General features: G+C 37.2%; 2 protein-coding genes and 1 non-coding gene across 3 annotated transcripts; all 3 read left to right on the top strand.

Moving 5' to 3' along the window:
- Positions 1-2,995: 2,995 nt before the first annotated feature.
- Positions 2,996-7,597, top strand: CBG16555 (the record flags this gene model as incomplete). Its single annotated transcript, XM_002641827.1, has 5 exons — positions 2,996-3,022; positions 3,859-3,911; positions 5,875-6,046; positions 6,095-6,247; positions 7,565-7,597. The coding sequence occupies 5 exons, from the start codon at positions 2,996-2,998 to the stop codon at positions 7,595-7,597; spliced, it is 438 nt and encodes a 145-aa protein (XP_002641873.1).
- On the top strand, positions 5,763-5,835 carry CBG28899. Its single transcript has one exon. It is a non-coding gene (tRNA).
- Cbr-lim-8 lies at positions 6,793-15,245 on the top strand (the record flags this gene model as incomplete). Its single annotated transcript, XM_002641826.1, has 15 exons — positions 6,793-6,915; positions 9,463-9,634; positions 10,176-10,411; positions 10,458-10,697; positions 10,746-11,066; positions 11,114-11,237; positions 11,287-11,611; positions 11,660-11,831; positions 11,883-11,969; positions 13,069-13,131; positions 13,455-14,015; positions 14,491-14,591; positions 14,641-14,966; positions 15,013-15,099; positions 15,148-15,245. The coding sequence occupies 15 exons, from the start codon at positions 6,793-6,795 to the stop codon at positions 15,243-15,245; spliced, it is 3,036 nt and encodes a 1,011-aa protein (XP_002641872.1).
- Between the last annotated feature and the right edge of the window lie 858 nt (positions 15,246-16,103).

Genomic DNA, 16,103 nt, shown 5'->3' with positions numbered 1-16,103 from the left:
GATTTTGAAAAGTAATCCAGCAGTAACAGGTTCGTATCAAGTACTCACAGTGGATGTCGCCAATCTTCAAATCCGCCATCACTTCAGCTCATCACTCAAATTCATTATTTTCCCCCACACAGAAAAAGCACAGAAAGTAAGTTGATTCTTTTTCTGTCTTTTTACGTGTCTATTCTTTTCTACACAGAAAAGAAGTGCCTTCCTTTCTGTGTTTTTCAAATATCTTCTTTTTTTTATATTTGATGATCTAAATAAATATTTTTCACGTGAACATGAATAAATTAATGAGAAATGAATAAAAAATCATAATGAATGTAAAACCATTGAGATTCCTACATCTCTGCTTTTTTCATCAAAATTCAACATAGTGTACACTTTTTATACTTCAAGTAATGAGATCTGTCTAATTGTCACAGACTTTTCTGGATTTTCAAAAAAAAAATCGACGATTAAATAAATTTTGAAATACCCCCTTTCCTATATCAAGGTTTGATGTATTATAGTTAAAACCAAAAATGATTTGTAGTTAAAACTAAAAATGGTTTGTGGTTACGGTACTTTTAAACCAGTGGGGAGTTATTTTGGTTTGCAAAGTTTCAGGCGAGACTCCAGAAGACGTCGAAACTGGAATCTTCGAATAAACTCAAAATGATATGAATCATTCTACAGGGGTTCTTGCTGAAAATGTTTTGAAGTATGATTTGCTGAAACAAGAATGTATGACAAGTTTTCGAAAAGTTGCGCAACCTCGTTGGTTCCAAAAAACGGTCATTTTTTTAATTAAAAAATGTTAGAATCTCGTCTCTTGAATCAGGCTTCAGATTCTTGATTAGTTCAAATCCTTCGTTCGGAATCAACTCTCGGTACCATAACACAGATTTCAACATTTTCCAATCCCACCTATCTTGTCTCCATTCAACTCAATCTACGTAACTCGTCACGCAGAATAAATCATTCGGAATCTGGTCAAACAGCTGTTCTTCAACATTTGACCTCCCATCCGAAATAGGTGACTTCCTTGGCGCAAATGGAAAGGTAATAATTGGCGGTTCGTAATTCAGCCAAAATGACTGTATGGATTTTGCGGCAGTCCCTCTTTTTCCTCCTCCCAATACACAGCAGGACACCTGTTTCGGGCAATCAACACCGACCTGGTCGCCATTTGCATAATGTGTTTTCTTGAAGAAAAGAATAAGAAGAAGAGTAAGAGAGAAGGATACCTAGTTGTTTCGGAACGAAAGCATATGCATGTCATTTTGAAGAAAACCACAGAATAGAAAGAAGGATTGGACGTAAGAAACATCGATGACAACCGTTCCACCACCTTGTTTCTGTTTCTGATCCCCGGTGTAACATTACTGCAAATTTTTCATGCTTCCTCTATTTTAATACCCTTCATTTATCCGTTCTTTCACATCTTCTCGTAATATTTATGTGTATTAATGATGACTTAAGTTTTTCCGTAATAAGCTGCTTTTAGTTGTTTTTTTCCTGCCATAACTGAAATTCGAGGTTTTAGATTAATTAGATCCCCGAATTAACAGCTTTTTCATATCTCTGACAGGAAGCGAGATCCCCGAGACTGTGCCTACAATTTTCAAGGTGCATCTAAATTTGTGACCCTTTCCTGTTACTGTAGATGAGCTAATTGTAAGCTCAATTATAGGTGACCAAAATCTCAAAAATCAGTTATTGGAGCAAAACAGCCAGGACTTTAATGATTAGTAATGTAAACCCTGTGTAATACATAGAAGGGTCTCTAACTTCAAACTTTGAGCTAATTTATTCATCTCCGTTCTCGTTAAAAATACAAAACAGTCGTTAACTAATCAATTGTGTATCATAAAATCAGGAGTATTTTATCAGTTGACACATTTTTTATATCTCTTATAAAAGAAGAGATAATTGAGTTCAAACTTGACACTTATATATTGCAGAAATCTAAACGATTGAGGTCAAAGTTTAATCGTAGGAGGGAAAATTGATTAATGGAAAATCGTCTGAGTCAGGAAATACTGTATACCTTTTAAAAAATCTAGAAAACCCAAGTCTGAAAATAATTGCTTTGGCAGAAAAAAGATCGGAAATGTGATCTTTCCAGAAATTCTTTCTTTTTTTTCAGAAAATAGAACTGAACATACGGTTACAAGTTTTTTAGAAGGTTTTGTAGTAAAAAAATTATTATAATTGCACTGTTTTGCAAGATATTAGAAATAGTTATTTGTCTATAAAACTCCCAGATTCCAGATTATTTTCCTTTCCTGATCCACCGTCTTCTCTTATGTTTATTTCCACAGGTCGCCCATTTTCTGCCGCTTTTCGACTATCCCCAAATCAACACCAACTGATAACTGATCCATAATATATCCTTTGACCGACATACATTATTTTTCTTATTACTGATCCAAAAATCTGTAGGATGACGAGATAGTAATGAAGACGAAGAGACGCAGACATAAATTTTACGACTTCATCCATGGAGATGAAAAGAGAAAAAGGGGACGAGAATCGAAGAAATTTGAATATTCAATCGGAGAAGATCTGGTCACTTTCTCCTCTCCACACGAGACACATTCACTCTCATTTCTCTGATTATCAAATTATCGTGTCAAATTCATTTTGAATTCAACAATTCTGGTTTTGGGGTTTCTTCCGAAATTATCCACAAGAGAAATTTAGAAATTTCATAAAATTTTATATCCCCTTTTCTGTCTTTTGACCACCATTTCCCCCATTCTTCCACCACAAAATCTGTGTTTTTTCCTCCATTTTTTGTTACTTGTATAAACTCGAGAAGTCATTGAATTTATTTTTTTTTTTCTCACAAGTTAAACTCAGTTTTTTATTTACTCAGAGTCTCTTCTTCCTATTTTTTTCTATTTTTGTTGGCTGCGTTCTATTTGAGTTTCAGCTCATCTGATTTTAAATTTCAATCACAAGATGTATCGATTCGTTCTTTTTTCTCAAAAATTCCTATTTTTTCAGATTCGCAAAAATGATTGAAAATGATTACGCAGTGAAGGTATCCGTAATGTGTTACTGTTTGTCTTTTTAAACTATTATGCTTGCATGAAAAATCGGATCTGTGGAAAAGAATAGCTTGGATGCGTGGCCAACGGTCCCCGTAACGAAAATTATCGTAACCAAAAATTTTCGGTCCGTTTTTCTCGATTAGTCTTGCTTTTTGACAATTTTTGTGTTGGAAACCTCCAAACAAGTCGGAAAATAACTTTTTATAAATCTAAAAAACTGCCTGAAAATGGATAAAAATGAAAAAAATTAGAGGAAACATGAATTTGTGAACTACGGTAGTTCGGCCACCAGATTTTCTCTCGCACATCTCCGATTTTTGTATATAGCATAATATTTTTCATCATCATTGCTCTTAACTGCCACACGATGATTTCATGTTTCAAAAATGTGTTTCTGTGTTATCTGTATCCATAAAAAGACCTCAAAAAACGCTGGCACATTTTTGACTGTATTTACATTTCAAGGACTCACATACTCTCCCTCAGTCACCAAAAAAAACTGACTGATAACCGGGACATTTTTAGTGGTTGTGTTTGATTGGCATTTTGATAGATTTTTGACATAAAATGAAATGTAGAAGTGTTCCGTTTTTCGAGAATGAGTCATTGAAGAAAGGTAAGAACTTCTATTCAGTTTCTTCAGTTTGAAACATCTCTTTTCGAAATTTTTGATTCATTCTAGAAAACAAGTTTGCATTCGATTTTGAATCTCTTGTCCTAATGTCCTTCTATCTTTCTATCTAATACTGTCCATCGTTTATCACTTATTATGTGTTCTGTTTTGTTTTCTCGGCTCTATGACTTGTTAAAACATTCTTTTTTTCAGGTGGCAAAATATCCACCAAATCTTGGTTCTGATTATCCGGAAGACGAATTTGGGTAAGTCTCACATTTTGAGGGGTAATTGAGGTATGATCATTGGCACACATAGAAAAACTTCGCTTCGAAAAACTTTCGCTTCCTTCGAAAAACTTTCGCTTAGCGAAAATTAGGTAAATTAAGTTTTTTTCTCTAGTTAGGGTAGAATATGTTGCCGAATTCAAGTAGACATCTGATTTAATTTAATTTCTCATACGATATTTTATTGGGCGAAACCGTCCCAGCAAACCCACTTTACGTAAGCCTAGCTAGATGAGAAAGTTTTTTTTAAATGAAAGAACTGCCAAAATTTTGTAAAATTATAATCTAACTTTATGAAGTCACAGAAGGTTATTCTGATAAACAAAGTTTTTATAAGTTTCGATTTAATAGCATCCAACTGTCAGGATTTTCATATCTTCTTTTGAAAGACACTAATTCTGAACTAAACAATTCAGAATCATCCTAAACCAATCCTTGACTGTTTTTTGTCTTCTTTTTAGTCGCAAACTCTTCCTTTTGTCGTTGCCCATTATGCCGCGCAACGTGAAAAGTGAACGCATTTTGCCCAAAAACGCGCGCGGAGTCCAAGAACCACGAGCCACTCATGTATCAAGCAAGCGCGAAAAAGTGGAGATTAAGCACACTTATTGTAGGCATATCACCTCTTTTTTCTCTCTCTCTCTCCCTCCATTTAAAAAACTAGCCTGATGGCTCGCCAGGGCGATCAGACCTGACGAGGATTTCCCTCTTTGGGTTATTACAGAGGTAGAGTGGTTTTGTTTAATTTGGGGTCAAATAGTAAAACGATGGTTTAATTGTTTCCGATTTCCAATAACTAATGGCCTAAATCATTAGGCTAAATTGTTCTATTTTGATGTTTTTTGTCCCATGCCCAGTCCCATTTCTGATCAAGCAGAATTTTTTAAACTCAACTTTTCATGTTTCTAGAGTTTCTGAGCAGCTGACCTCAATTTTGATTCATGAATAATTTCTCCATGGCTACAGCCCTTTGGTATTTCCAATCATCTCAAAAAATTCTGTTCGTCTTTTTGGCGAAACTCCAAAAGTGACCTCACTAACTGACCAAGACTCCATAGTGTCTGGTTTCGACCATCTTGGAAAGCATGGGAAGAGGAGAGGCGAGAGAAGATAAACAAATGAATGGGAGAGCATGGAAAAACGATTGGTGAGCCGCCAATGAATGACCGGATATATAGGAGTGAGAGAGAGTGAGAGGATATAACAACTCCGTCGAATCTCCACTTTGTTTTTACGGTTCTTTGGATCAACGTTTTTTCTTTATTGTGGACCATTTCGGTTTGATTCCCGATCTGAAAAAATAATCTGAATCTCTCTAGAAATAGATTTTTGTAGTTTGATTTGTAAGTTGATTTCAAACGGTTCAAATTTCCCATTTGACTTCTACAGTAACCTATTTTAAACACAGTGTTACACACCATCAGAAATCCTTTTACCCATTTTCTATATTTTTCAAACTCTCGCTTTTTCCAAAAGGATTTCTGGTCTCTGAAATAAGCTATTGGTAAGACAACGGAGAGGCGAAAGCTGGAAAGAAACATCAATTACCAGAAAAAATACACTTGTTTTTCTCTTTTTTTTTCTGTTTTTGACTTCCGACGTCTTCACACCATATGCTTTCCACACAGACGAAGATTTCCCTTTTCTTTTTCGCACCTTCTAATACTTTTTCACTGTCTTGATAATAGTTTTGAATGGCGGTCATCATTTTCTTTCAACTTCGACTAGGCTCCCCTTTTTTTCCTGTCTATGACCAATATATTGGTGTAGCTGCGTCTTTTATCTTTTCACGGCGCATTCATGTAGGCAAATGTTTCCTGTCTCTTTCGTGCTTCCGTGGCGCAATAGGCAGCGCGTTCGGCTGTTAACCGAAAGGTTGGTGGTTCGAGCCCACCCGGGAGCGAAATCTTTTGAAAACTTGTGCACAAAGGTTTCGTTGCAGACCCGGAGCAAAAATGCTACGAGGACCGGGACAAAAATCCTCGGATCCGTTCCAGTTCGTCGCCGTCACAAAAGGCGGCGACGAAATGGCTGAATCTGCGAAAAACACACTACAAATGGCACAACAACAAAAAGCACAAAGAGAAAAGATGCTTCAAGGACAGCGACAAATGGTAATGGGTTGGAAGGGGTACCAGAAATTTTTATGTAATTTGTTTCAGCAAAAGTTTGACGATGACAGTGAGCCTTGGCGAGCTAATTTGGATACATGGAGGAAGAAGAGAAAGGAGAAATTTGGAGATCGAGCGGTTTCAGAGAATACTGTAGTAACACCAAAACGACAAGAAGAATATGCTTCCTACCAACCGAGAAAGGTAATTTTATTTTACCTCCTTTTATGAAAAATTTCCCTGAAAATATATATTTCTTTTAAAAAATGGAAAATTTGGGATAGTTGATTTTCGAGGGTACTGTAGTCAAAGTAACTAGTATGACAACTGAATCTACTACATATTTTGATTATGAATGAAGTCCCTATGTTTTGTGCTCACAGTACTCGTAGTTGACAACAACCCATATTACCAAAAATTCTAAAAATTGCTCCACCACCATCTCGTACACACATATTTGATGTTGTCCTGCGTGCTCCTTCATTCTCTCATTGCGCAAAGCGTCTCTCCCTCATAGTAGTTTTGTTTGTTTTAACCTCGAAAATAACTAAAAGTTTGACAAGTCTTGTTGTCTAAACCCTCCTCATCAAGCACAATATCTCACCGGAAATACCGATAACTGGTTGGGGAGTAAAGAAAAATGAAATGAAAAGTAAAAGGAACAAAAAAAGAGTTAGGAGCTCGAGCTTGCTTTCTCAAGAAAACCTATTCGTGGTTTTGTTCGTTTCGTTCCCCAACCGATCTGAAAAATGCCAACTGTATCAGTGGAGAAACCATTGAGTGTGATTCCACCGGAATTCTGTGCAAATGCAAATTGTCCTTTCAGTCCAAAGGAGATTTCTGTTTTACGAATCAAGGTTCGCGGTGGTGTGGTATGTTTATTTCAAATTGAAATTTATATTAGCCTATTTTCGCTTTCACCACATTTCTATCGCTTCTTATGTTACTCGGACCGAGCTTATTGAAGTGTTCTATGGGAAGATAAAGTAATGTAACACATGTAATAGAAAAAATCCCTAACTTTTGACTTTGAGTCAATTTATCTCGGTTTCTGTCAAAGATATAAAAAAGTTGTCAACTAACAAATTGTTTGTCATAATGCCAGAATTGTTTTGTCGGTTAAAATACTATCTATATCTTGCTTGGGAGCAGAGAAAAATCAACTAATAGTTGACTGGGGACCCTTCTAAAGGTTTTACGGCATTCACAACTTTTCAAGAGCACTTTTCAAATTTGGGTTTAAATGAATTTTTGAAAAATAATCCTGCTAAATCTCGAGTTTTCAACTATCTCTATTTTTGAAATAGGATTTTGAAAACATTAAATTTGGGAAAGATACCGTAAACATAGCAAATAATTTGGAGGGTGCAAAAATGTACCCTTGAATTGTAGATTTTGTATACCTAAATCACTTTGTACCCCAGATCAGATTTGAGCCAATTTATCTCGTTTCCTGGAAACGATATCAAAAAGTTGTCAACTGATAAAAAGTTTATTATAATATCACAAATATTTTATCAGATGACTACTTTCCAATATCTTTTACAGAAATAAATAGGCTCAAAATTTGTCGGAGCTCTTTTTATTTTTTGAAGTTGTGTAGTTCGTAGTGTTTACATTTTTCAACTCCCGTTGTACTAAAGCTATTACAAGTTTACCTATGTTGTCCTCTAGGGAAAAACAAATTCTATTTGATAAGAAATAACCGGATCTTGCTCTTCAGCGGCTCGTTTGGTATACATCACTGTCAAAAATATAGTACAGCACCTTGATTTATTCAAAAAAATAAATAACAAACAAGATTTGTAAAAAGGTTACAGTACATGCTCAATCAAGTACAACTCATGTATCAAACACGTGGAAGAGTAATGTAACATGTTTTTTGAAACTCAAATATGGATCCCTGCCCTTAAGCACCAATATACAGAATCTGTAGAGAAGAATTCAAACCCTTCTCACAAACAACGAAAAGTTTGTCATTTCAATATATTTATGAAAACCCCCGGGGGCTTTGTCATCTATATAAAGCGGGGAGATACATGGTAGTAGATATAAACGGTCTCGAGTCTGCGTCTCCTCGAATCTCACACTATTTCGAGCTATTCGGAATTTGGTAATACGCGACACCAATGCATCCAGTCGATTCGGCCAACTTTTTCGATGTAATCTTTTTTGGAAGGCGCATACGTTTCACTCTCTCTCTCTGACTGCATCTCGAAAATATTATAGAAATATTTCGTGGGAGACAGTCTGTGTCGTGTCCTCCATACTCAAATCTCTTGTTTTGACCGTGTTCCCTTTTTCACACCTTTCCCGTTAATTCGTCACTTCCGGTCCCTATATAAACTCCACGTGATACGACGACTACATGAGCTCAGAAGAGGGGGCGTGGCCCAGATGGAGTCGTTTATTCCCAAACGAAGCTGTACCACGTCTGACGAGAGATCAACGCGGATACGTACACGTAGAGATCACAACTAGAAGAGGTGGTGGAAGAGCTGCTGATGTTGAAATGATGACATCATCATATCCGACGTCTTCTGGAACGGCGTCTGGAACTCTTCCAAGCAATTTTGTAGAATTGTTTGATGAAGAGGAAAGGAAGTCAAGGAATAAAAGTGTCAAATGGGACGATATGTTGGTGGTAAGACGAATTTGATTTCTGAATAGTTTACCGTGCAATTTTTTATTTTCTTTGAGAAAAAAAAATGTTATTTTCCAGTTCTCATCCCGTTTTCCATACTTTATTACCTCTAATTACCTTTTCTTTCCTACTCTCTAATACCTTTTTCTGAATCATATACTTCCCCCCGGATACCATTGAATACATTTTTTTGTTGCGCCAAAACCGTAACTAATCCAGTTTTTATACTTTTTTATGCATAAATCGTAACCAATGTCTACTCGAAAAAACTGACAACGAGGAGGGTTTCCTTCTTCCTTTTCTCCAGTAGCACATTTTGGGAACAACAACTTTCATCACTGTTTTTTTCTGTGTTCCCTTTTTGTTCCCAAACTCAGGTGTTAGTCATCCACGTCTTGTAACAATATACATATCATCTTCTAATATACAAAAGAAGAAGAAGAAAAAGAAGAAGAAGAAGAAGAAGAAGTCCCCGCCCATTCACTTTCCGTAGAAGAGAAAACCTCCAGGAAAGGGAAGAAAAAGGAACGGGGAAGTTGAGAAGAATAAGAGTGTATTGTACGATTTTTGTGTGTATATGTCGATATGTTATATTGTTGAAACGTTAACTTTTTTGAGACTTTCAGATTTTATTGTCTCGATTCGAATTCTTATGTGTAGGGGTATTGTTAACCGAAAAAAGATAGGAAGTCATATAACTTCCATTTAGGTCATGACTCAGTAAATACACTCACAACAAACCCAAATAATTTCATATTCAAAATTCCATTTTCAGACCAAAGAAGAAATTCTTGAAGTGAATTCCGCTTCACGACCAGCTCTTCCGCGTCAACACTCGGCATCTACAGTATCCCCATTGCAAAGTTCCAGTGACGAATTAAATAACGATTCTGGAATCGACAATCGAACAGTTGGATCACCATCAACGTCGGAATTCTCGCCGAGAAGTGAGTTTTTTTTTAAATAATGGCATAGGTAGTTTGCGAACTAACCGTTACGAATGTTTCACTTTCGTGCAAGTATGAAATAGAAACCGCATGCGGATTGTACCGACTCCGTAACGGATCGAACGGAAAAGTTCCCAACAAGCCAATCCGTTTTTGGTCCGTTCAAGCTCCATATTTTGCCCGTTTGCAATTATTTGAAGAAAATGATCCGACTCAAGATACCATATTTCCTCTAATACAGTAACCCACCCAAACCTTCAGCTTTGAGTTCAAATATCTCGATTTCTGTGAGAGATATCAAACATGTTTCAACTGATGAAATATTGGTGATATTATGATAAATATTCAACCAGTTAACGAATTTTCGATATCTTTTACACGAATCTAGATAATTCAGCATAACTTTATAAGTTTGAGTGCGAGTCTATTACCGGAAATAATGAGTGCCGTTTTATTAAAGGGTGCCTTTTTATTAGAGGATAAAAATATAATCTTGTCTACAACAATATATTTTCTGACTCATCAATTTTCTATTTTTCAGGTACCGATCTATTCGTCTCACCAAAAAGTCTCATCGACGAAGAACCCCCTCATCATCCACCTCCACCTCCTCCAGTCGAAGAAAAGCTAGATCAAGTACTGATTCCTCTGAAACTGTCGCGCAGTCAAGACTACGCTCCAATCTATCGTAGCCTCGAAAAAGACACCTATTATGATCAGTGCCCATCTGAAAGTGACAAAGACGAGGAATTGACGACAAACTCCAGAAGCTACGTGGTTAGTATTTCAAATGTTTTTTTTTTCTGAAAGAAAGAAATTTCAGGAAAGCTCTCGTTTACTAGAAAAGAATCAATACATGCCGGTAACAAATGCTCGTGTTGAGGCCACTTTCAAACAGCCACCACCAAGAGAAGGGGTGAAACCTTTCGTATCAAGAGCTGCTCAAGAGAACAATGATTTCGAATCGAGAACTGAGAATATTGACTTGACGGTGGAGTTGAATAGAGAACAGAAGGCAACTGTCACAGCTACCAAGTATCCAAGAAGTGATTTTATTATGGAGGTAGGAAGTTCTGAAAGTCCTAATAATATCTGCAATAATATTTTCCAGGATCACCACCGACCACAAGCCCAAACGCATGCTCCTCCACCAATGAAATCTTCCTCAACCACCAGAATCTATCATGCTGTTGATATTCCATTTGATGAATCTCCAGCAGCTTACTATCCAAAACAAAACAATGATTACCCAAGACAACGGAGATACAGTGCAAGTTCAATTTCGAAACAAGATGGAATGTTCACTTTGAACGTTGTCATGGGATCCCAACCAGTGCACAAAGGAATGGGATTCAGCACTTTTAAAAGAGAAAATCGAGTTATTGTGGAGAGCGTGATTGTTGGGTCACCAGCTGATAAGGCCGGCCTTTTGGTAAGTATAATTTAACTTTTATTTTTAGAAATAAATCATATTTTCAGGTCGGTGACACTATACTCTCAATCAACGGAGAAGATATGTCAGATAAATATCAATCTGGAGTGACCAGAATTCTTCACGAAGCTGCCCGTGTTGGAGAAGCCGATATTCTTATTTTGAGAGCTCGTAAGTATCAAGCAGAATTTTTAAAAGTTTCAAGTAGTTCTTGTTTCAGCTGCTCCAGCTCCAATGCTCACAAAACAAATGTCAACTTCATCTTCAAACTCGAGTAATTTCGACAAAGCCCGCTCTGTGTTCACTGAGAACAAATCGTTTGACTCGTATGCAGAATTCAAGAGGAAACATAGTCGAGCTTCTCGTGACTCCAATTCATCCGGAGCAACAAGATCCTCTAGGGATTTCAACAGTTTGCCACGTGGAACCACTGCTCAGTCATCACTTGATCGTAAAAGAGACACATCGCTGTCGAGCTACCGTACCGCCAAAGACAACTTTGATTCGAATAGAAGCAGTGCAAGAAGCGAGTATGGAGATTACAGGTATTCAAAAATTTTAATTATTTATTTTCAACGTTTAAAAGTTTTCAGAGTAACGAGTTACCAAGAAAAGAATGCGCCTGGTCGTTTGACTGACTTCGTCCCTGAAGTCGATCGTCGTTTGAGTAGAAGAGAACAATCGGAAGAGATTTATTCAAAAACTCAGAGAGAAGAAGAACCAAGAACCATTCGAAACTATCATCTGAGCAATGAGAATATTGCTGTTAGTTTTAGTTCTTTTTGATAAGTCAATTCCTGAAATTTTGTTTTCCAGCGAACCAATCTGAACTTTGACGGTCGCCGTGGCTCTGAAGAAGAATCCACAACGACTACACTAAAACGATCCACGTTGCCAAGAAGTGTGAGTGTTTTTTTTGTCAAACAAAATGGTGTTACTAAAATAATAATAAAAACAAAAGCCATATCAAAAAAAAAATCGTACAACCTGTACACTGATCCTTTTTTTTTCTTGTCTGCCATCATATTTCCTGACTCATATCGTTTCTTCCCCCTTTTTTCGTATTGTCTCTATTGTGTTGTTTGGGAAACGAAGAAGAAGCGAAGCAGCGAGAATTATTATTCTCACAGTTTGGGAGGACACTCTCATATATTTTCTTCTCTGAAATTAGTTTCTAGAATGCTCTTCTGCTGTGGAAGGAATAAGCGTAAAGAGAAAGAAAAGAAAGATCCAGAGAATCAGGTGGGAGCGGTAAATTCTGATCTTTTTCAGTATTATTATGGTAAAATATTTCGGAGCTGTGGAAGAGAAACACCCCTGGTCGTTGTCGAAGGTCCCCCGAAGACAACTACCGAAACCTAGAGTTTTTTATTATTTTCTCGTATTTCGCAGCTTTTCGTAGAGTTTTTTTGTTACTTTTCCCTCCAGGAAAAAATCGGAATATAAAATCGCACGAAAACGGAGAAAATAAATTCTGAGAATTAAAACATTTTTAGGTTACTGTAGTTGTCGTTGTGGTACCCTGCTCCGATTTTTTGTACCAGTATAATACTGTTTTGATCTTTTGAATATTTCCTACTAAAAATTCCAACAAAACGCGGACTACTTTATAATCGCCTCATGAATAAAAAACCTAGTGCAAAAAATGCGAAAAAAAACTGGTGTAAACAATGTGATTCCACACTCTCCCTCACTATTTTTTTTGCATCGTTTCTGCCACCACTACCAAAATTTGCCTCCCCGTTTCTCGCCCTCTTTTTCGATTTTTTTTTTGTCCGATCATGTTCATAGAAATAGTTTATTTGTTGAAATAAAAGGAGGATGTGCGCTCTTTCTCCTTCTTTTTCTTTTTCTTCTTTAAAATAGCCGGCAGAGAACTTGCACGTAAAAACAAATACTCCTGTTTCGGGTCGAGAATTCACATGGCGAAAAATTCTGAATGACCTAATTTCGAATTCTCAAATCCGAAAATTGTTTTATGTTCTATTTTGTAAGTTTCCAGGGTACAACACAGTGGAAAAACGAGTATTCTGATGGAGAAGAAGTTGTTGAAAAGTTACCGGTGGTAAGTTCTTCTAAACTTTTTTCAACATTTTATTTTCCCTTACCCTTATTTTCCCCTGTTCCCCTCTGTCCTGTTGATATGTTAATGATAAGAGAAAATATATTTTTAGAAGTTTTAGATAATGGGTGAGTTCAGAATTTTAGAAACACAAAAACCAAATGTTTGAATACGGAGAAATCGGTGCATGAAACAGTTGTGATTTCCCTCTACTAACATGGATTTTTTCAATACTAACCACTACTACTTCTATCTGAATGTTTTTTTAATGTATCATTGTGTTTCTGTAACTTACAAACGTCCCTGTCACCACCAAAATCTTACAGACATCACGAGATCCATCACCATTAAGAAGTGCTCTCAAAAAGTCATCTCACAACTACTATCACCAGGAATCCGATCCATCACCACGACCACCACCACCACGAAGATTCTATTCAACTGAATCTCTGATTCCAAATCAAAAGACATCTTATCAGAGATATTCTGAAGAGGAAGACGAAGAAATAGAGGAGAGCTACACGTCAATGAGACGCCATCGCCAACAACAGCCACGGTATTCCGACGAGTTCCATACCGTCGGATCCTATGGCGTTTTTCCTCAAAGATCCAGAAGTCAACAACCAACATCACGTCTTCCAAGATATGATGATGTGCCTGATGACGTTGACTTTGACGATGTCAGTGGAGTCTCACATCGTTTCTACGATCGTTCCGGGAACCATGTTCGGGCTCCGCGAGAGCGCACCTATGATATTCAGATTCAGAGAGACTACGGTGGTAGTAGATCGACTCCTCGGGATTTGGATTTCGTGAGGAACACGTACAAGTGGGAGGAGCAGCAAGAGGATACAAAAGTGACTACGACAACCAAGATTTATGAAAAAGTGCTGGATTAGTTGTCATTTTGTTTTGTGTGAATGAGCTAGAAATGTACACTTGTTAGATATACTAACTTCAAAGTTCAAAAAGAAAAAACTCGTATTTCTATCCCCTTTAATAGAAGCCCACACCAACCGTCATATTTGAGCTCAATTATCTCAATTTCTGTGAAAGATATCAACAATGTGTCAACTGAGAAAATATTAGTGATATTATGATGAATAATTTGTCTGTTGACAACTTTTTGATATATATTTTACAGGAACCGGGATAAAGTGGCTTATAATTGAAAGTTAAGGGACCCATCTATTACAGGTTTTACGGTATTTAAATCTATTTTCTTCAGTGATAAAAAATGCAGTTTGTTTCTTCTAGTTTTTTAGAAACTCCAGCACATAGATTAGCGATTTCTCCCGAATTATGTTCATTTTCCCTCATTCACTATATCCACCCACCGCATGTTTCAACCTTCTGTTTTAGGAATCTCGTGACTGGCGTGACGTCATCAACCAACAACGCCAGGCAGCTCCTGGAAATTCCGTTGATCGACGAGGAATTGCTACAACGTCAGCTTCCCTCAGGTATTACAAATCTCAAACGCATCCTCCTTGTTGAATCCATATTTTTCAGCAATCTCCCAACCTATATCAATCGCCGAATGGAGAAGGAACGCGAGAGAGAACGTGAATATTTGAGAGACCGAGAGTACAGTATGCCTCCAGTGGAACCACCAATTATCACTGAAAAGTACGAAAGAGATGAGTACAGTCGAGTCGAGGAGAGAACATATCCAGTGCCAGTGGCAAGAAATAACATGAGAAGAGAAGAGACGCAGATGCAATCTCAGAGCCAGTCTCAGAGCCAAACTTCGCAAAGTCAATCGCAAAGCCAATCGCAGGATGCTGTGGTAGCTGTTAGTGGAAAACATAGATGTGCACACTGCAATGAAGAGCTCGGTAGGGGTCAAATAATTTTAAAAAACATGATAAAAACTGTTTCCAGGTCGTGGTGCTGCAATGATTGTTGAAAGCCTCAATCTCTTCTACCATCTCGCCTGCTTCAAATGTTATGTTTGCAAAACTTCTCTTGGTATTTATCCTAACTTATAAATCAATAAAATAAATAAATAAATTCCAGGATCCGGAGCTACCGGGGCCGATGTTCGTGTCCGTGACGGACGCCTCCACTGTCAAACCTGCTACAGTAACGATCGTGTGCAACTGAGCAAAGTCTAAACTATTCGAATATTATCCCAAAAACTCTTTCTTCATTTCGCATTATTTTTCTCCTACCCCTCAACCTCTTTACCTTGCTCATTTATGAATCCCGCCCTGCCCCAAAAACTTCTCCTATTTTTTCAAAAATTTAGTTGCCAAACGGAGCAATTCAAATAGCCCAACACCCCCTGTGATATAGATATGTCTGAAATTTCAACAAAAATTTATAAAATTCCTACAAAAAAGCTCAAAGAAAATGTATCAGCTGCTTTTATGTGTGTGTTTACGTAGTTACGAATTTTGTAATAAAGATTTATTCATGATCAGGTAGATCCAGCAGTCTCCCAAATACTCACATTTCAAGAACCATGAGCCGGAGCACTGGGTTGATATTTTGGATTATTGGATGGCTGTTGTGGAGGAGCAGAAGAGCTTTTCTATTAGAGGAGCTTTTCTAATACATGTTTTACGGTTAGCAAGAAAAACGAGGTTTTTGTTACTTGGAATTTATTGTTAGTCGAAAATATAGTTGAAAAATAACTTGGAATGAATTAAGACCAAAACAATCCATAAAGCAAAAATGGATGAAGAATATAATAATGTTGAAATCCGTTAAGCAACTAAACTACTTGAAAACCTTATATACTGAAAAGGCACACATGTCGACGGGCCGATTCTGGGCCAGCACGAGCCGGCTGATAACCAAAAATTGAAATTATGATCAAAACAGCATACCAGATGATAAGGCTCGGAGAGCTCTACAACATCCAAAAAAGAATCGACTGGCTTCGGAAACGGCATTAGGATCCGGGCCCAGGTTTTGGAGGTTTTAGAGCTCGCTGATAGTGGGCTCTATCATCTGATAGGTTGTTTTGG

This window comes from Caenorhabditis briggsae, assembly GCF_000004555.2.
Source record: "Caenorhabditis briggsae complete genome, chrIII, whole genome shotgun sequence".
Taxonomy (NCBI): domain Eukaryota; kingdom Metazoa; phylum Nematoda; class Chromadorea; order Rhabditida; family Rhabditidae; genus Caenorhabditis; species Caenorhabditis briggsae.
Note: the sequence above shows the minus strand (reverse complement) of the source record. Positions and strands in the feature narration are given on the sequence as shown.